Below are 18,035 nucleotides of genomic sequence, written 5' to 3'. Positions count from 1 at the left end.
CTGCACCGTGAACACTCCGAACTGCCTAATGGGAATTCATCTGCGCGCGCAGGACGCAGGAGCAGTTTCACCCGTGATTGGCTAGTGAGGAGAACTGGTTTAAACTGATTGGCTGGAAGAAAGCGGGAGTTTTGCGCTTCAGCACAGACGGACTCGGCGCATATACTCCAGTAAGATCCCAGCGTGCTGACCAGATATATGAAAGGAAACATGACAGCCAAATCTTTCCAAAAATACGGGGTAGACCGCAACACAACTGCACAGACTGCTTCCATTGCAGAGCTGTCCCTTACCGCACCAGAGACACCGCCAGCTCTGTGATGAACCTCTTTTTTAGTTGCACCATGTAGGTTTGTGTTAATTTAATAATGCTATGAACTGAATGTTTCACTTATACAGAAAAAAATGTATCTATGTTTTCTATTTCTGCTGGGTAGCTGAATGTGTAGGTATACATTGTTTATTGTTTAACATTGTGTAATGCTTTCAGATTATAGCATCAAAGTATCTAGTACTTTACTAATACAGTACTACTCTTTCATTTTATATCAGGTTCATTCAATTCACAGAACACAACCTTATTGATGTTTAGTGAAGTTTAATAGATGTTCATAACGCATTACTAAGGCATTATTGGTTTTCACTTTACATCCGGTATGGTAAATTCACTGAACAACACCTTTTAAACCTTTAGTAATGTTTAATAGATGTTTGTAATGCATTACTAAGGCATTATTGGTTTTCACTTTACATCAGGTATATTAACTTTACTGAACAAGACCTTATAAACCTTTAGTAATGTTTAATAGATGTTTGTAATGCATTACTAAGGCATTATTGGTTTTCACTTTACATCAGGTATATTAACTTTACTGAACAAGACCTTATAAACCTTTAGTAATGTTTAATAGATGTTTCTAATGCATTACTAAGGCGTTATTGGGTTTCATTTTACATCAGGTGTATTAAATTCACTGAACAACACTTTATAAACCTTTAGTAGTGTTTAATAGATGTTAGTAATGCATTTTAAGACATTGGTTTTAACATAAAGCATGTTATGTTCTCTGAGTAGTTACCTTTGATGAAAATGTCTGTTTATACAATCATTTTTATATTTACAATTTCTAAATGTATGATGACTTCCTAAAAATGCCCCATTCACACTCACACATGCATGATAAAATTTGGAATAAGGAAGAGAAATTGGGTAGGTAAGTAAATAATTTCAGTATGCTGCCCCATCCAGACCTGACTGATATGACTGAGAGAATGGTATGTATAATTCCTTTTTGTAATACACACATAAGCATATCTAACATACATCAGAATCTAGCATATTAATGTAAACATTTAGATATAAAATAAAATATTACCTTGTGCTCATTTACATACGTAAGTAATGAGTAACTTGGAAAGGTCCAGTCAAGCTCAGTACATCTCAGAATCTTTCAGCAGAGGAACTGAAGACTATATTATTAGCCTTTTATTTCCTTTTGCATCTAAAATAAAATATGAAAGCTCCAAAGTGAGAGGTGTGAGCAACAAAGAAGCAAAACAGGAGCTGAACCACCTCAACAAGATGACACAATGAAACCCCAACAAGCAACTAAACCTAAATGACTGAAATGGAACTGAGGGAAAAGCAGTAGGGAAAAGTAAAGGTGTTATCATTTAAAAATACAGTACAAAATACTACATCAGTAAATGGAAGTAAATAAAACAAGTTAGTGGCTACCATTGGTGAAGTGTCATTTCAGCCAATTAAACTATTACTTAACATTGCTTTTTCAAGCATTATGTATAACTGCAGTACATAAGCAAAACACTAGAACATAAACTAATGAAGTTGTAACATGTTTACTTAACATTAGTTAACCATTATCAATGTAGAACCTTAGTTGTTAATAAATGCATTACTTAATGTTAATGAGTCAACACTTCACATGAAAACAACATTAACTAATGCAGTCGTAACATGTTTACTTAACATTAGGTAACCATTGTTAATGCATTACTTCATGTCTTGTTCATGTGAACTAATGCATTACTTCATGTTAATTAGTCAACACTTAATGTAAAGTCTTACCCAATTTTTTACATCAGAAAATACTGCAATTTCAAGCTATTGTGGCATCTTGGCATCCCTGAGTTTAGTTTTACTCGAGTTATTCTGTTCTGTAGCTTTAATTTAGCCTTTTCATTTGGGGGACTCTTTATTTTAGGAGAGCCGAGGCTGACAGTGAGAGTGAGCCTACATGGGGACAGTGATTCTCCCTTTTCTGCGCGCTGTTCTAAGCTGAGTTATGGACCAACATTTTGATGTCTCTGAGTTTCTCCTCCTGTACAATATTAAAAGGTAAACGTTTAATAGCATTGAGATAAGCACTGAGTTGTAAATGGACACAACACATCATAATGAGTGCTGGACCTGCTAGAGTTCAGTCTGTTTGCAGGTGTTTGTTTTAGACCCCTAACAAAGACTTTAACAGAATGCAAACCTGTTTGGAGCTCAGACCGAGACATTTGGAGTCCCTCCTACTTGGACTTGCTCCAGCTTGCAGGAATACATACTTTTATTTTCTGTGGAAAGCAGTGTGTAAGCCACTCCTCCTGAGGGGTACAGAAAAGTCTTTCAGAAGAGGAAGAGGAAAAGCAAACACCAACTGCACTCCAGGACGAAAACAGCAGGTAATAGCAGTTAATTTTATGTTTCATAAACTCATGAATATGTATTAAGTATTCATATATTTAACACAGTAATGTATTTATAACAGGTATATCTATAGTTGTTTGCCTGTAAGGCTGATTTTAATGCTTATTTTTTGTCTTTTGTTTTCACTGTTTATTTACAGTAACCATGTAATACATAGCACTTTTCTGAAAGTTCATAGTTTTTTATTTACCTTTTCAAATACAGAGAATCTATATGACTAGACTGATTTCCAGTGTGACATGACATTCTCTTGTGTGTAATTACTGTTTGCTGTTCATCCTACATTTGTCTTAGTTTATTTGGTGGATTAACCTAATTATTCATTAAAAAAACAGCAAGTCATTTTTTTATTCATTGAATACACAGTTTTTTTAAATAAAAATACAACCTTAATTTCAAAACATTTTCATTGATTTTAAAGTAAATTAAAAAGTGTATATTGGAAATTCAACTGCTTTTAACTGCCCTCAAGCACTGCCAGTCTAATTGTGATCTTTAACAGTTCTGTTCTAGTTCTCTTGTACTGACAGTGTGATGAATGTTTGGTCTTTCACAGGTGAATAATTCAGTTCACTTTAAAGATGTCGGCCACTGCAGTTTCACTCTCTAACATGAGGAATGGCTACACCATTGTGACCCAAGTGATCCCCCCACCAACATCAACTGAACCTGGGCAAATGATCTACACTGTAGACCCACTTCAGAAGTTTCTGAAAGGAAAACCAAAACTATTAGGAGTAAGTGACCCAACTTGCTGGTCAGGCTTTGTGTGAAGAAGCACACATCATTGAAAATCTCTTATCTTCTTGAAGTAAGTTTCTTGAAGTGTTTAAGCATTGTTAATGTTTTTTTTTGTTTGTTTGTTTTTTTTTGTTTTAAAACATACAGTTCACTCTCCAGTTCATATATGAAAATGTAGTTGTAAAAAAAAACAGCTTGCTTTGAATTCATTGGTTTTGTGATGTCACCAACTTATCTACATACATTGCAATGAAAAAGTGTTTGGACCCTCTTGATTTCCTCTATTATTGTATGTTTGTCACATTAAGCTGTTTCAGATCCTTATACAAAATGTAATCTATGACAAGTGAGCATGAGGAAACACAAAAAAGAAAACTAGTTTCAATTTCTTGAGAAGTACCTGGTGAGCCAGCACATTCCCAGAAATCAGATTTATAATCTCTGCCTAAGGGAAGAAGGGAGAAAGCCTGAGCTTGTTCAGGTTATGTTTATTGTGGAAGCATAACTGTCAGTGGATGGTTCAGGTTCTTGGTTATATTGTGAATCCCTGTGGAGTCACAGAGGGATTAGCTTCAGGGCAGTTCTTTCTCTTTATTTATGTTACCTCTTGGTAAATGTCGTCTTCAGAAAACATGAGATCAGCTGTGATAGCTATGCTGATTACACACAGTTATGTGTCAGACTTTTGTCAGTGGACGTCAGAATGTTATATAGGTGCTCAGCCATTTAAAAGAGTCTGTAAAATGGTGATGGCTTTAGAAAGAGAACATTTCAGAAATGGGGAATCCACATTTGCTAAATGTTTGAAATTTGAGATTCAGATTGAATGTTAAGTGACTCAGTTTATTGCATATGTGAGCCATGGTTATATTTGGAACATTCCAAATTTTTATTTTAGTTAAACATCCTACATGCACTGAAGTTTATTAAAATTGACTCATTTGAGCTCTACTGAAAATGCTTCAGCTGCAATAGATGTCTGCAACGTTCAGTATTCAAATTCAACCAGTATTGAGATCAGTCAAATATCTGTCTCTTTCTTTTTCCCACAGAGTGTTCAAATAACCATCGGTTTGTTGAAAGTCGTACTTGGTATTGTGATCATTGTGATGAACTTTGACATTTCCCCTGTCTTCGGTGGAATTGCATTAGGGTTTGCTTGGATGGTAAGTTTTATCTGCTGGTATTCCATCAGATAGAGATACTTCTTTAAATATTCCCCAATACCAATTTAAATTAAAACTCTGCCATTTTTCCTCTCACTCAGTACATCATCACCGGCTCTCTGGCTGTTTCAGCAAGTATAAACCTTCATCACTGTGTGGTATGTAAACACCCGTTTTAGTGTTTTTTACATTCATTGCAGAAACTGAACTATATCATTTATTCCTAAGAAATAATTTGGTCCCACTCTCTATGCATCAATTTCAGTGTTTTCTCATGTAGTAACACAAGGATATCCCAGTAGCTGTAACAGCATGTTTCTGCTTATGTAATTACACATGTGTAACAGTGTTATGGTAGTTATGTTTGTATAAGCTGAGGTATAGAAGCTGTTGCTGTGTAAAACATTACATACTTTGATTAGGTTTCCATGCTTTACATGGCAACAGCATATGTCCATTTCTCTGTTGATGTAAAATATAGAAATGTATGTAGGTACTGTGAATTTACAGATTGAAATTAATACTGTCTGTGTGGGTCTGTATGTAGATGTAGTAAAATGATTACTGATACAATCAGATAAGACTTGTTGGAAACTCTATGACATACTGATAACTATATAAGAGACAATAAGCCATTATGATTATCATGATTTGTGCAACCTGTGCAACTGAATGAGTAAAAACTGAAGGTGATAAACTTGTGTATTTTCATAAACTGTACTACTGTAATCCATCTGTAACAGTGAATACATTACCTGTAGTTACATTGTTGTTACATGATATACATTAAGCATTCAATAATGAATGAAAACTGATTGAATACATTATTGGCTGCCTTCACCTAATGCACTGATAACTTACATTACTTAATAGCAGGGGTGAGGAGTCATGCCAATACTTTTTTAAGTAAGTGCAAAATCTTTTGACATTCTGGTGGAACAAGGGTCTAAATATGATCTTTTCTTGACAAAAGTATTTCACAAAAAACTGTTTTGTTTACCTTTTGAGAATTTAATTGTGCAGAAATTCCCCTGCAAGTAACAGAAAGTTTGATTTTGAGCTAATTTGATTATCAGTATCATTACACTGTACTCATTTTTTAGCTTGCACAACAACAACAACAAAAAAAACTTGTTAGACAATTTCCAAGAATTGTTTCTTGTTCACTCAACTTTTGTAAATTATTAGTTATCCTGACTGACAATTTTTTGTCAACGCTAAAATAAATATTTAGTTTGGCTATCATGAGAACATATGTGGTGCTAAGAAGTACCACTAGTCTTGAGAAAAGCTCTTTGAGCTGAGCAATCAATAATCTGTAATGTCATACATTAAGCCACTGTATACAGTATCATGTCTTGTAAATGTCACAATTCTTAAAGCTCACCTGTGGTCACCAGTATGTGGACATGAACAGATCACACCACAAAGCATTTTGAAGAAATTGCTTTAATTGTCTAAATGTATACAGAACAATTCAGACAGAATCCACTATGAAATTAGTGGAATAATAATTACATAAGTAAAGAAACAGTTACAATGTTGTTTACCAAAAATTACAAACTAAACTGGTGAGTGCAGTTCACCATTAAACTTAATTATATATTTACACTCACTGGCTACTTAATTATGTACAGTGATCTTGCATCTGTGCTCATTTTCCATTTAATCAGGTCCATCTAATGTATAGGTGCACATTGTAGTCCTGTAATTGCAGATTGCATTTGATCTGTTTCTCTGCACAGTCAACTCTTTCATCTCATTCATCATTTATCTGGACCCCGACCAGGACCACCACAGAGCAGGTATTATCATTTCGTTCTCAGCACTGCGGTCACACTGGCATGGTAATATGTGTGGTACTGGTACAAGTGTATGGGACACAGTAATGCTTTGTCACTGCTGGAGTGAGAATATCAACAGCTTCCTGTGACCACTGATGAGGGACAAGAGGATGACCAACACAAACTGTGCAGCAGCAGATGAGCTGTTGTCTCTGACTTTACATCTGCAAGGTGGACCAACAACGTAGGAGTGTCTAATACAATGGACAGTCAGTGGCCACAGTGTTTAAAACCTGCAGCATCAATGCTGTGTCCAACAGACCACCTAAATAATACCTGCTCTGTGGTGGTCCTGTGGGGGATCTGACCACTAAAGAACAGGGTGAAACGGGGCTAAAAGGTATGCAGAGAAACAGCTACACTGCAATCTGTAAGTTAGTAGTACCTTAAAAGTGTCCAGTGAGTGTATATATGTGCGGGAGAGAAAGACAACAAGAGAATGAACATGTTAAGTTTAAGTCACTGTGCTAAATACACTCGACCCTTAACAGATGGAGGTCTCTGGTCAATGTCGTTGTCACTGTCAGCTTCTTTGGCTGCATCAAAAATGGAAAAAAGAGCTGTTAACTTAGCTTTCTAATGTTAGCTAAGCATGCACAAACAGGTTAGTTAGCTAATTAGGTAACAACTCTAACAAGTGTACAAACCAGTATATTAGAGATGGAAAATAAATTCGACACTGTTTCAAATTCAACATGAGATTAAAAAAAAATGTTTGAGTAAATGTTTGACTAAGAAACTGTCAGAATGTCAAACAAACAAAGCATTTGCTTATTTTTCAAGCCCTCTGACTTTTCCAGATGCCATTTTACATGGAAAATCTGCCTCAGTATGGGTCGAATCTGCCCTTATATTTTTCCTGAAGAATCAGCTGGCAAACTTTGCTCAACAGTTAGCAGTAATGGTCTATGTTCCTAACAGTTTAGTTTGCTAGCCTCCAGACCGAAATACAGTGGATAGCTTATACCCCCACTCTGATCATACATTTGATTTAGACATGTTTCAGTTGCCTTTTGTGTTTCAGTATAACAGTCATTTTGGAAATCAAAGTAATTGAATGATTTTTTTTTATTGGTGCTCATCTTTTGCTTTTGTTTTCTGTTTCTCATCTAGGTGAGGGGTGCTCTGGTGATGAATGTGATAAGCACAATAACTGCAGCGATAAACTTCGCTGTGTCATTGGTGTTTTTGGTACTCGAGCTACAGTGTAGGACCAGCATCTATCCTTGTCCTGAGGTAAGGTTTTTTTATTTGCCATCACATGACATAATTAGTTGTATATCTCGTCCTTTGATTCACAGTCGGAGACCACCTTGCATTAAATCATTATTTCAGAGGAAATTACAGTTAATTACAAATAATTCATTAGTCAGGAGATATTTAGACTTCTAGATTAGACATAAAATAATTCAAGATAATGCAAGATTATATATACATGCACACAAACACACACACACAGACACACACACACACATGTATGTGTGTACATATATATATATATATATATATATATATATATATATATACACACACACACATTATATATATATATGTGTATATATATATATATTTACACTATATTTCCAAAAGTATTTGCTCGTCTGCCTTCACACGCATATGAACTTGAGTGACATCCCATTCTTAATCCATAGGGTTTAATATGATGTTGGTCCACCCTTTGCAACTATAACAGCTTCAGCTCTTCTGGGAAGGCTTTCCACAAGAGTTAGGAGTGTGTTTATGGGAATTTTTGACCATTCTTCCAGAAATGCATTTGTGAGCTCAGACACTGATGTTGGTCGAGAAGGCCTGGCTCGCAGTCTCCGCTATAACTCATCCCAAAAGTGTTCTGTCAGGTGAAGATCAGGCCAATCAAGTTCTTCCACACCAAACTCACTCATCCATGTCTTTATGGACCTTGCTTTGTGCACTGGTGCGCAGTCATGTTGAAACAGGAAGTGGCCATCCCCAAACTGTTCCCACAAAGTTGGGAGGATGAAATTGTCCAAAATGTCTTGGTCTGCTGAAGCATTAAGAGTTCCTTTCACTGGAACTAAGGGGCCGAGCCCAACTCCTGAAAAACAACCCCACAACATAATCCCACCACCCCCAAATTTTACACTTGGCACAATGCAGTCAGACAAGTACCGTTCTCCTGGCAACCACCAAACCCAGAGTCATCCATAGGATTGCCAGATGGAGAAGTGTGATTTATCACTCCAGAGAACACGTCTCCACTGCTCTAGAATCCAGTCGCGGTGTGCTTTACACCACCGCATTCAACTCTTTGGATTGTGCTTGGTGATGTAAGGCTTGGATGCAGCTGCTTGGTCTTAGAAACCCATTCGATGAAGCTCTCTACGCTGTTCTTGAGCTAATCTGAAGGCCACATGAAATTTGGAGGTCTGTAGCGATAGACTTTGCAGAAAGTTGCCGACCTCTGCGCACTATGCGCCTGAGCATCCGCTGACCATGCGCTGTCATTTTACGTGGCCTACCAGTTTATGGCTGAGTTGCTGTCATTCGCAGCAAGGAAATTTCATGACTGGATTTGCACACGTGGCATCCTATCACGGTACCATGCTTGCGACACTAAAATATATCATAATTACATAATAAATGTAAATAAAAACAAAATATTATGCTTTGCAAATCTCATAGATTTTATTCACAATATAACATAGAACATATATCAGATGTTGAAAGTGACAAATTTTAACATTTCATGAAAAACATTAACTCATTTAGAACTTGATGGCAGCAACGCATCTCAAAAACGTTGGGACAGGGGCAACAAAAGGCTGGAAAAGTAAGTGGTACCAATAAAAAACAGATGGAGGAGCAATTTACAAGTCAAATGACTGGGTATAAAAAGAGCGTTCTAGAGAGGCAGAGTCTCTCAGAAGTAAAGATGGGCAGAGGTTCACCAATCTGTGAAAAACTGCATCTATAAATTGTGGAACAATTTCAGAAAAATGTTCCTCAACGTAAAATTGTAAAGACTTTGGCTATCCCACCATATACAGTACATAATATCATCAAAAGATTTTGCGAATCTGAAGAAATCTCTGTATGCAAGGGACAAGGCCGCTGGTCAGTATTGAATGCTCGTGATCTTCGGGCCCTCCAGATGCACCGCATTGAAAACAGGCATGATTCTGTACTGGTAATCACTGCATGGGCTCAGGAACACTTACAGAAATCATTGTCTGAGAACACAGTTCACTGTGCAATCCACAAATGCAAGTTGAAGCTGTATCATGCAAAGAAGAAACCATATGTCAACACTATCCAGAACTGCTGCCATCTTCTCTGGGCCCAAGCTCATTTAACTGAGGCAAATTGAAAAACTGTTCTGTGAACAGATGAATCAAAATTTGAAATTATTTTTGGAAACCACGGATGCCGTGTCCTGAAGTGACTTCAGACTGAAGTGGAGAGGGACCATCCAGCTTTTTATCAGAGCACAGTTCAAAAGCCTGCATCTCTGATGGTATGGGGTTGCATTAGTGCCTAAGGTGTGGGCAGATTACACAGCTGGAAAAGAACTATCAATGCTGAACAGTATATAGAGGTTTTAGAACAACATATGCTCCCATCCAGACAAGGTCAGTTTCAGAGAAGGCCTTGCATATTTCAGCAAGACAATGCTAAACAACATACTGTCACTTTAAATAAGTGATATGCGTTCTACAGCCTATTGTAAATAAAATATGGGTCTATGAGATTTGCAGATCATTGCATTCTGTTTTTATTTACATTCATTTACATTTTATACAGCATCCCAAATTTTGGAAGTGGGGTTGTGTGTTAAAAATAGAATTGTAAAATCTGAATGATTATTATATTAATGTTTTCTGATTACTTTTCATTTGGATTACTTGCCGTTGATTAAGGATGTTTAATTAAATAAAGAAAAGACGAACATAGTTTCAACAAGACTTCTTAAAAAGATTTTAACTCAACACATGCCAAACACAAAGAATGCACTCAGAATGTTAGATTATAGGTGGAGCAATTTATGGAAATACTTAAAACATAAAGATGGCAAATTTGTCTCACAGTATAATTTGTTCCATTGATACATCACGCCTGTTGATGCTCCCTAATCCCTAAGTTTTAGCAGCTCATAGAGATCAACATGTATTACGAGTTTAAAATCAGTTTAACACAAAAACTAAGTAGAAGCTGATCGACTTGTTTGCAACAAAATGATCATTTACACACATTAACCTTGTGCACCCATCATTCAAAAACTATAGAAGAAAGAAAAGAACCATACATGTGAAAATGAAAGCTTACGGCTCACTAGACTGTCGGGACTAAGTGTAGGTTTTTAATTAAATTTTATCTTTTTAAACTGGTTCCAACACTGATACAGTTTAGTTTCCTATCAGCTTTACCTCCCCTCTCACAGGCCAGCTTGTTCTTGCAACAAAGCACACTAGTTTCTAGAAGCTTCTGAACTTCAGTGACTCTCAATTGCAAAATCCCCTGACCTTCACACAGAATGGCCTTTCCTTAGTGAGAGGATTAATACACTTTTGTTACTGAATTTTTAGTATATGATTATGAATTTCTTATTGATTATAATGGTAATATATTCATTACAATACCACAAGACTTTACCATCTGTTCATGTTTCAGACTTTTAGTTTAAATCTGTCTGGTTAAGTTTATCAAGGGTTTGATGTAAAATGAGCCAAGCTGTGGAATTTTACAGAGCAAAAGAGCTGATTTCCACATCAGATCAGTCTACTGATGTAGAATCTGGGGGTGTGGAAGATCAGGGTAAACGCCTGATTCAAAGATCTTCAGGAAAACAATGCAGATCTCAGTTCTGTCAATAAAAATAAAATACTTATTAAATTTTCTATAGATTAGCTGAGTGAACTGCTGCTGTGAGAGGGATTCTTCAGAATTCTCTCCTGGTAGCAGGACCGCCTCCCCACATTATCACCCCAAATTAAAAACTCTTTAAATCTACATGATTTTTATATATGTGTGTGTGTGTGTGTGTGAGTGTGTGTGTGTGTGTGTGCGTGTGTGTGTGTGTGTGTGTGTGTGTGTGTGTGTTTGTGTGTACTTTTGCTTTTTATCTGTTGCTGAAAAATAAGAATTTGCTATTTTGTTTGTTGAATGAAAGCTGGTTTCTTTTTTGCACAATAAACACTACTGTGTCCAAAAATGTTACTCTTGTTAATCTACCAGTGAGAGTTCTGTAGCTATGAAGTCTTCACATGGCTTTGTTTAGTTCAGACACCTTAAGGATGAACCAGATTATGATGAATTTAACTTTACCTTTGTTTTATTTTTTAGAGCCCAATCATTGAGCTTGTTGTAGTGCTGGTGATTTGTTCCATAATTCAGTTCATCATCTCCATCTGTGTCTCAGTCTTTGCCTGTAAAGCCGCCTGCAGCAATGAACCTTCTGTAAGTTTCAGAAAAATAAGGACAGTTTCAGAGATATAATAAAATACCCAGTGGGTTTATTCCTTTATATTGTTGTTGAAGAGTTTTGTTGAGTTTTGTTGTTTACACTGCCCCCTTTGATCAAGAGATGACTGTCAATGAACATTGTTTACACATGTTTTCTATCTGCTGTAATGACCTTGTATAGTGATTCACCCTGTATAAACTATGCAGCTTATGAATCTCTCTGTATGTCTGTAGGTGAACATCTCTGTGGCTCCAAACCAAGCAGGACGTCCTGATTACCCCAGTGAGCAGGTAATAATGTATAAAAACAACTAAGCTGCCGATTACTTACTGTATAAAGTTTACAGTCTACAGCTTTTACAATATGTGCATATTCTTTGCTTCACAGTATCCACTGAATGCAGTCAGTGGTGCCTCCATGAACAGTCCACCAATGGAAAGTCCTCCATCATACAGTGAGATAAAAGATAACTGAGACTAAAAACATCTCCAGATGAAACACCACAATAAAACTATAAATATTCTGCTACCATAGAACTTCACAGTGTTTTTTTTTCTTCCAAAGTATTAATGCGGGTGCTCTGATGCAAACATGTTTCAATAATGTTATGAAAATGTCTATGATTTTTTAAAATAAATGAATTTAAAACATGCATATTTGGACAAAATATTGTTAGATTGTATTTTGTGTCACTTGAACATATTCTATAGTCTATACAGAATATGTTCAAGTGACATAAAATACAACCTAACAATATTTTGTCCAAATACGTATATTTTAAATTCATTTATCTTAAAAAATCTTAGACATTTTCATGTAGGTTCACTTATATATATATATATATATATATTTGTTTATTATTTGTAAACCCAGTAGTCATTGTCTTAAATCATTCAGTCCCTCATGAACATCAATGTCATAAGTAGGTCAGATATGTTTGTGTTATATCCTGTATCTTAGATCATGCAAAATATACCACAATCTCTTTGGATGAAACTTAACCATGGCAGAAATATTGGTAACACTTTATAATAACGTTCATTTATAAAACATTTATAAGCTTTTAATTCATAATTAACTAATCATGAACTCATGATGTATTTAGAGTTATAAGTCATTAATTAATATATTAACAACACTTTATAAGACACCTATAAGCTTTTACTTCATGATTAACAAACGATGAGTAGCTCAGGAATTCAGTAGTTATTCATCAGTTATGTCCATACTATAATACAAATTCATATGTTAATAGCATATTTACAACCATTTAGGAGTTCTTTAGCCAAAAAACCTTTTAAAGTAAAACATCTATAAACCTCTACTTTATGATTTACTAATCATAAACTAATCAAGTATTAAGAGTTGTTCTTCATTGTTTTATACATTAATGGCAGTGGTGCCATTTGAGCAATACAGTCTACAACGTGTCCTCTTTACAAGATATCAGGGTTTTATAATGGCCCATATATAATAATACATAGAACTGTCATCACACCTCCCTGGAGAACTCCTTATTCGCTGTCTGCATATGTATGAAGACCTGGTGTTGTTAATGACTGTTTCCCGTCACTGCAAACCTGTCATGCAGGTTTCTCCACTACAGCATCTGGACTATTTGATCCTTCCTCTCTAGGACAGTCACCTAAGTGCTTGTCCAGTACCTTGCAATCTCAAGGCTTGATTAAAGTCAGGCCCTTTCAAATGATCAAAAGGGTTACTTATATCACCCCACTGCTGCGTTCTTTTCACTGGTGTCCAGTAACTGTTCACATCAGATTTAAACTCTGACACCTGCCTACAAAGCCAAAAAATGGACCAGCTCCTTCCTACCTGATGACCTAGAGCAGGTTAAGCTTCAATACAGCCCAGCTTGACCCCGGACACATGAAAAGACAAACATCAAGACTCTTCCATTGGAGCCCATGTGGTGGAACAAACTTCCACTGAACAGCAGAATTCCTCACCATCTTCAAATGGCGACTGAAGATCCATCTTTGGACTCCAGCCTATTTACAGTAGTAGGGATACATTTTCTGAGTGGACAAGAAAGCACTTTTCTCTCGATAAGTGCTTTTTCTATATGCAATAAGTGTAATTTAAATATATATGCTACTATTTCTTAACTAATGATTGACAAATCAGGATGTTATTCACTCTTAGTGAATGTACTGCATATGCATTTATCTAAAAAAAAAATAAAAATAAACCACAGTAAGATTCATTAAAAATTTTTGGGCCTACAAGTGATTTGTTGAACATTAACAAACAGTAGTGACTTTCTTACTCATGTTTTATAAATGACCTGTTCATTACATGTAAATTATTTGCAACATTTTTGCAGCCCCTAATCTAAAGTGGACACTATTCCATATATATGAATATCTAAAAATGCCTATAAGTCATTTACAAACTGAAGTCCTTTTGTTAAGTCATTTATACATTAATTGGTCAACATTTAGAAAACATTTTGCAGCCCCTAATCTAAAGTGGAAACAAAAAACAATGTATAGACATTTACTCAATATAACCATTGAGCATAAGCTGGTATACTTTTTTTTTACCTGCCTTTTGACTTTGAGACCTTAAAATCACTGAGAAACCTCAAGAGGAGATAACAGAGTAATCAGAACTTTATTGAATAAACCAAAAAAAGCAACTGAATAATCACACTGTAGTTCTTTACTCTGTAACACAAAGTAACAAATATTTTTACTCCCTCTTTTCAAAAATTTTAAAACAAAACACAGAGGGTCTTACCAAAGCAAATGTTCCCTAGAAAGTGCTAATTTGACTCTTATGCACAACTTCTAATTCCTAATTCAAGAGTGTTGGCAGTTGTAGCAAATAAAAAAAAAAACAACCTTCTTATTTTCTTTTCATTAAAGGTAAAAGTTTGTTTTTCTTTTTGTACATTTCCACAGTGGTCAACAACTGTGCATCCATGCACTTCTTTGCAAACACCTGCAGTTTCTCTTGTCGCGAGTAACCCTCTAACAGCTTACTGTACTCTTGAGGTGCCACAATAGCAAGCTCTGCAATGGGAGCATTGGCCACTACAGTGTTTCTATCTACACTGATGGCTTTGTAGGCAGCATGAAGATTTTTCCCCCTCCTGTACTGCTGCAAAATCTTTCTGTATCTTCTTACCGCCTGCTGAGGATTTCCTGCTATAGAGAAACAACACAAAGATACAATTAAAAACATTACAAACAAATTAACTGAAATATTCCCTTAATCTTCCATCAGTCCCTTAATCTTATTTCATTTCATTTCATTTTACAACTTCCTTAACCAAAGTCTGTCACAGTAGGCTACAGAATTAAACCCAGAGGAAAAACTCTTGTTAAGAGCTGAACTGAAGGAGCATCGGAGGCTCTGTTAAGTGGTGGCAACTCAGAGGGTGGGGTCTACCCTTGAAACAAAACAGCAGAGAGAGCTCCGTCATAATACTGGGAGGGGCTTTTATCATTTAATGTGTCTTGGAGAGATGGATGTATGCACACTCGTATAACATATGACTAAAATTTGTCTCAAACTAAAAATGTGACGAATGTACCCTTTTGACCCGACTTGATTTTAAACTTATAACGACGCAACAAAACTACAGACCTACGGCACTGAGCAATTTAATATTAATAAGTTTACATCAATTACATTTTTGTTGTGGGACGTCTGATCTTTGGTGAGAGTTTGTTGCTCACCACTACAGCAAATCCACATATAGCAAGTATCTGATGATATGTTAACTGTCAACCATTAGTGATTTATTATTTTGTCAAATAAACACGTGGTTTTAATGATGTAGGCTAGATTTTTTTTATGAGGTAAAAACCTATCGAGCGGACAGGTAAATGTGGTTGTGCCACACAGTAATTTTTACCCTTGTGCTTTTCCCTCATTTCCCTTTTGACTGCCAAAAAGCATATATATGTCTTATATATTTTCTCTGCTGTTCTGCAATCTGTGTGGCAAATGTAAAACTGTGCTGCTGATGCATTACTGTCAACGGCTATTATTTTAAATGGACACAAACTACAGCAAAACTTAAATAAAACATTAATTGTTGTGTGAAGTAGTAGAAATTAACCACAGATATTTTTGTACAATTATTTTGCTGCAGGAGCACTAAAAGGTTAATAAGACTACATAGCTACATTGCACCTCTATTAATAAAAAATACTTACATTTGGCTAATTGTTTTAGAAGACTGTCCCTTTCTTCTTTCAGGTCAGCAACTGTTTTTGACATTGCCTCTTCATTCTTCTTTGCTTCAGCCAGCAGAATCTGTTGTTTTTTCAAGGACATTGCGGCTGTTGGGGCTAATAGGGGGCCTGCAATATTTTCAAAGAATTAAAGAAATCAATCTTGTTGCTGAGATTGTTTTGATATTGTATCAATGCAATCCTTACATCTGCAGTGAGCAGGTTTAAAATGTAATGTGATGTTAACATTTTCAAGAACAAACTACTTTTTTGTTGATTCTCTATTTACTGAAACCTGAAAGGATAAATATTATAAACTATATCTGTGCGTTATACATTTCTCACCAGTCCTAACAAGATGGCATCAACCGAATATTAGCTGACGTTAGCCCAACAGCCACGGAGCTGCACAAGAGAAAGCTGAGTGACTGAAATACTGACTGAGAGGCTCCTAAAACGATCGTGGGAGCGATGAGCCGCCTAGCCTATCAGTCTTCATTCGCTATACTTTTCTCCAGCGATATACAGAGCAAACCCGTACTAGCTAACTGTGAACTAACTCGCTAACGATAGCCAAGTGCCCTAGGAACAGGAGCGAACCTTGACTAGCCACATTTGCTAACGTTCGTTTGTAGCTAGCACACAGCTAACGCTAGCTGGCTGTATCATTACATTAACGCCACTTACCTGCGCCATCCTCTCCATCCTTGTTGTCTTCCGTTGGCTTGTTTGTCTTTGTTGACGACGACGTTTTGCCTTTATTTCCCTTTTGAGCTCACCTGGACCGAGTTGAAGTGGCTGTGTTTAACTCCATTACCGTGACACTTCTCCATGTAGCAGCATGCGTGTTGTTGCGCCCCCTGGTGCAGTCCTGAAAAAACTCAACTCGTCCACCAAACTTCCACCTTCACTTTTAATAGTTTATTTGTATTTCAAAATACATATAATATAATTCATTAAACGTAAATCAAGTTAATTTGTAAAGTAAAAAAAGGTACATAAATATGCATTATGCATGATTAATATAAATATGTACACTATATCCTCCTGAGACCCCGCCTATTCATTTGTGTCCTTTGTAGTGGACACTTTGTTTCTGCATCTAGCATTTTACTCGTTTGAGTTACCCTAATAAGTCCTGCTGTATCTTAAAGAGGACATCCTGGGCTTTCCAGTGATACCACATGTGTTGGGGTAGGATGCTGACAAATTCCACTTCCTGTTTAAACAAAATGGCCTCCATATCAACAAGCACATTTTATGGAATGAGAAAAGGTAAGTCAAATATTCTTTATTTATTGCTTTTTTTACTACAACATTCATATATTTTATTGCTTTTGAGGTTGTTAGGAACTGTTTAATGAGGTCTGAGAGCAGTTTATTTATTTTTGAAATTAAATAATAACCATTTTATAAATGTCCACTTTAGTGGACACTAAGATGATCTTCACGTCTTTCGTGGTCACTAAAGGTTTTAACATATTGTTTTAGGAGACAGAACAGAGGCAGAGAAGATTTTGTACAAAATAATTGAGGGAGATTCAGACTTAGATTTATCAGATGAGGAAGATGCTGAGGATGAGTTTAAACCTGATGAAGAAGAGGTAGAGAGTTCTAATGAAGACGCAGGTAGCTCATCAGATCAGATCACAGACACAGGCCAACAGGAGAGCCGTCGTCCTTTGTGGGCCAGGACTAGCACGTATGTTTCATTTCGTTTTAGGATTACCATAAATAATGTTTATAATCAGTAAAAATATATATAAATACTGCATTGTTGATCTAATGGCAGCACAAAATGCACTTGGCAACAGAAAGTACAGTAAATGAAATGACTATTAACCACATTACATTGTGATCAGATTGTTCAGAGAGTTTTAAAGTGAATAAAAATAATTACATTTCAGATGTATCAGATCAAAG

The 18,035-nt window shown here is 36.1% G+C and overlaps 2 protein-coding genes across 2 annotated transcripts; one reads left to right on the top strand and one right to left on the bottom strand.

The window, feature by feature from the left end:
* The first annotated feature begins 152 nt into the window (after positions 1–152).
* On the top strand, positions 153–12,440 carry LOC118807960 (membrane-spanning 4-domains subfamily A member 4D-like). Its single transcript, XM_036570172.1, has 9 exons — positions 153–350; positions 2,226–2,691; positions 3,273–3,453; positions 4,510–4,623; positions 4,725–4,781; positions 7,581–7,703; positions 11,787–11,900; positions 12,141–12,197; positions 12,295–12,440. The coding sequence occupies exons 3-9, from the start codon at positions 3,298–3,300 to the stop codon at positions 12,379–12,381; spliced, it is 708 nt and encodes a 235-aa protein (XP_036426065.1). The 5' UTR covers positions 153–350; positions 2,226–2,691; positions 3,273–3,297; the 3' UTR covers positions 12,382–12,440.
* A 2,082-nt stretch (positions 12,441–14,522) lies between these two features.
* On the bottom strand, positions 14,523–17,120 carry LOC118807962 (coiled-coil domain-containing protein 106-like). The gene is made up of 3 exons (XM_036570175.1): positions 16,800–17,120; positions 16,095–16,241; positions 14,523–15,077 (listed from the first exon to the last, which is right to left on the bottom strand). The coding sequence occupies exons 2-3, from the start codon at positions 16,213–16,215 to the stop codon at positions 14,776–14,778; spliced, it is 423 nt and encodes a 140-aa protein (XP_036426068.1). The 5' UTR covers positions 16,216–16,241; positions 16,800–17,120; the 3' UTR covers positions 14,523–14,775.
* Positions 17,121–18,035: the final 915 nt, after the last annotated feature.

The sequence above is a fragment of the Colossoma macropomum genome, unplaced genomic scaffold, assembly GCF_904425465.1.
Source record: "Colossoma macropomum unplaced genomic scaffold, Colossoma_macropomum, whole genome shotgun sequence".
Taxonomy (NCBI): domain Eukaryota; kingdom Metazoa; phylum Chordata; class Actinopteri; order Characiformes; family Serrasalmidae; genus Colossoma; species Colossoma macropomum.
The sequence above is the reverse complement of the archived record's forward strand: the minus strand, read 5'-3'. Positions and strand labels throughout refer to the sequence as shown.

Coding starts and splice junctions, on each gene's coding strand:
- LOC118807960 (XM_036570172.1), top strand. CDS start 3,298: ATGTCGGCCACTGCAGTTTCACTCTCTAACATGAGGAATGGCTACACC. Junction 3,454..4,509: donor GAAAACCAAAACTATTAGGA/GTAAGTGACCCA, acceptor TTTTTCCCACAG/AGTGTTCAAATAACCATCGG. Junction 4,782..7,580: donor TAAACCTTCATCACTGTGTG/GTATGTAAACAC, acceptor TTTCTCATCTAG/GTGAGGGGTGCTCTGGTGAT.
- LOC118807962 (XM_036570175.1), bottom strand. CDS start 16,215: ATGTCCTTGAAAAAACAACAGATTCTGCTGGCTGAAGCAAAGAAGAAT. Junction 15,078..16,094: donor TCTAAAACAATTAGCCAAAT/GTAAGTATTTTT, acceptor GTTTCTCTATAG/CAGGAAATCCTCAGCAGGCG.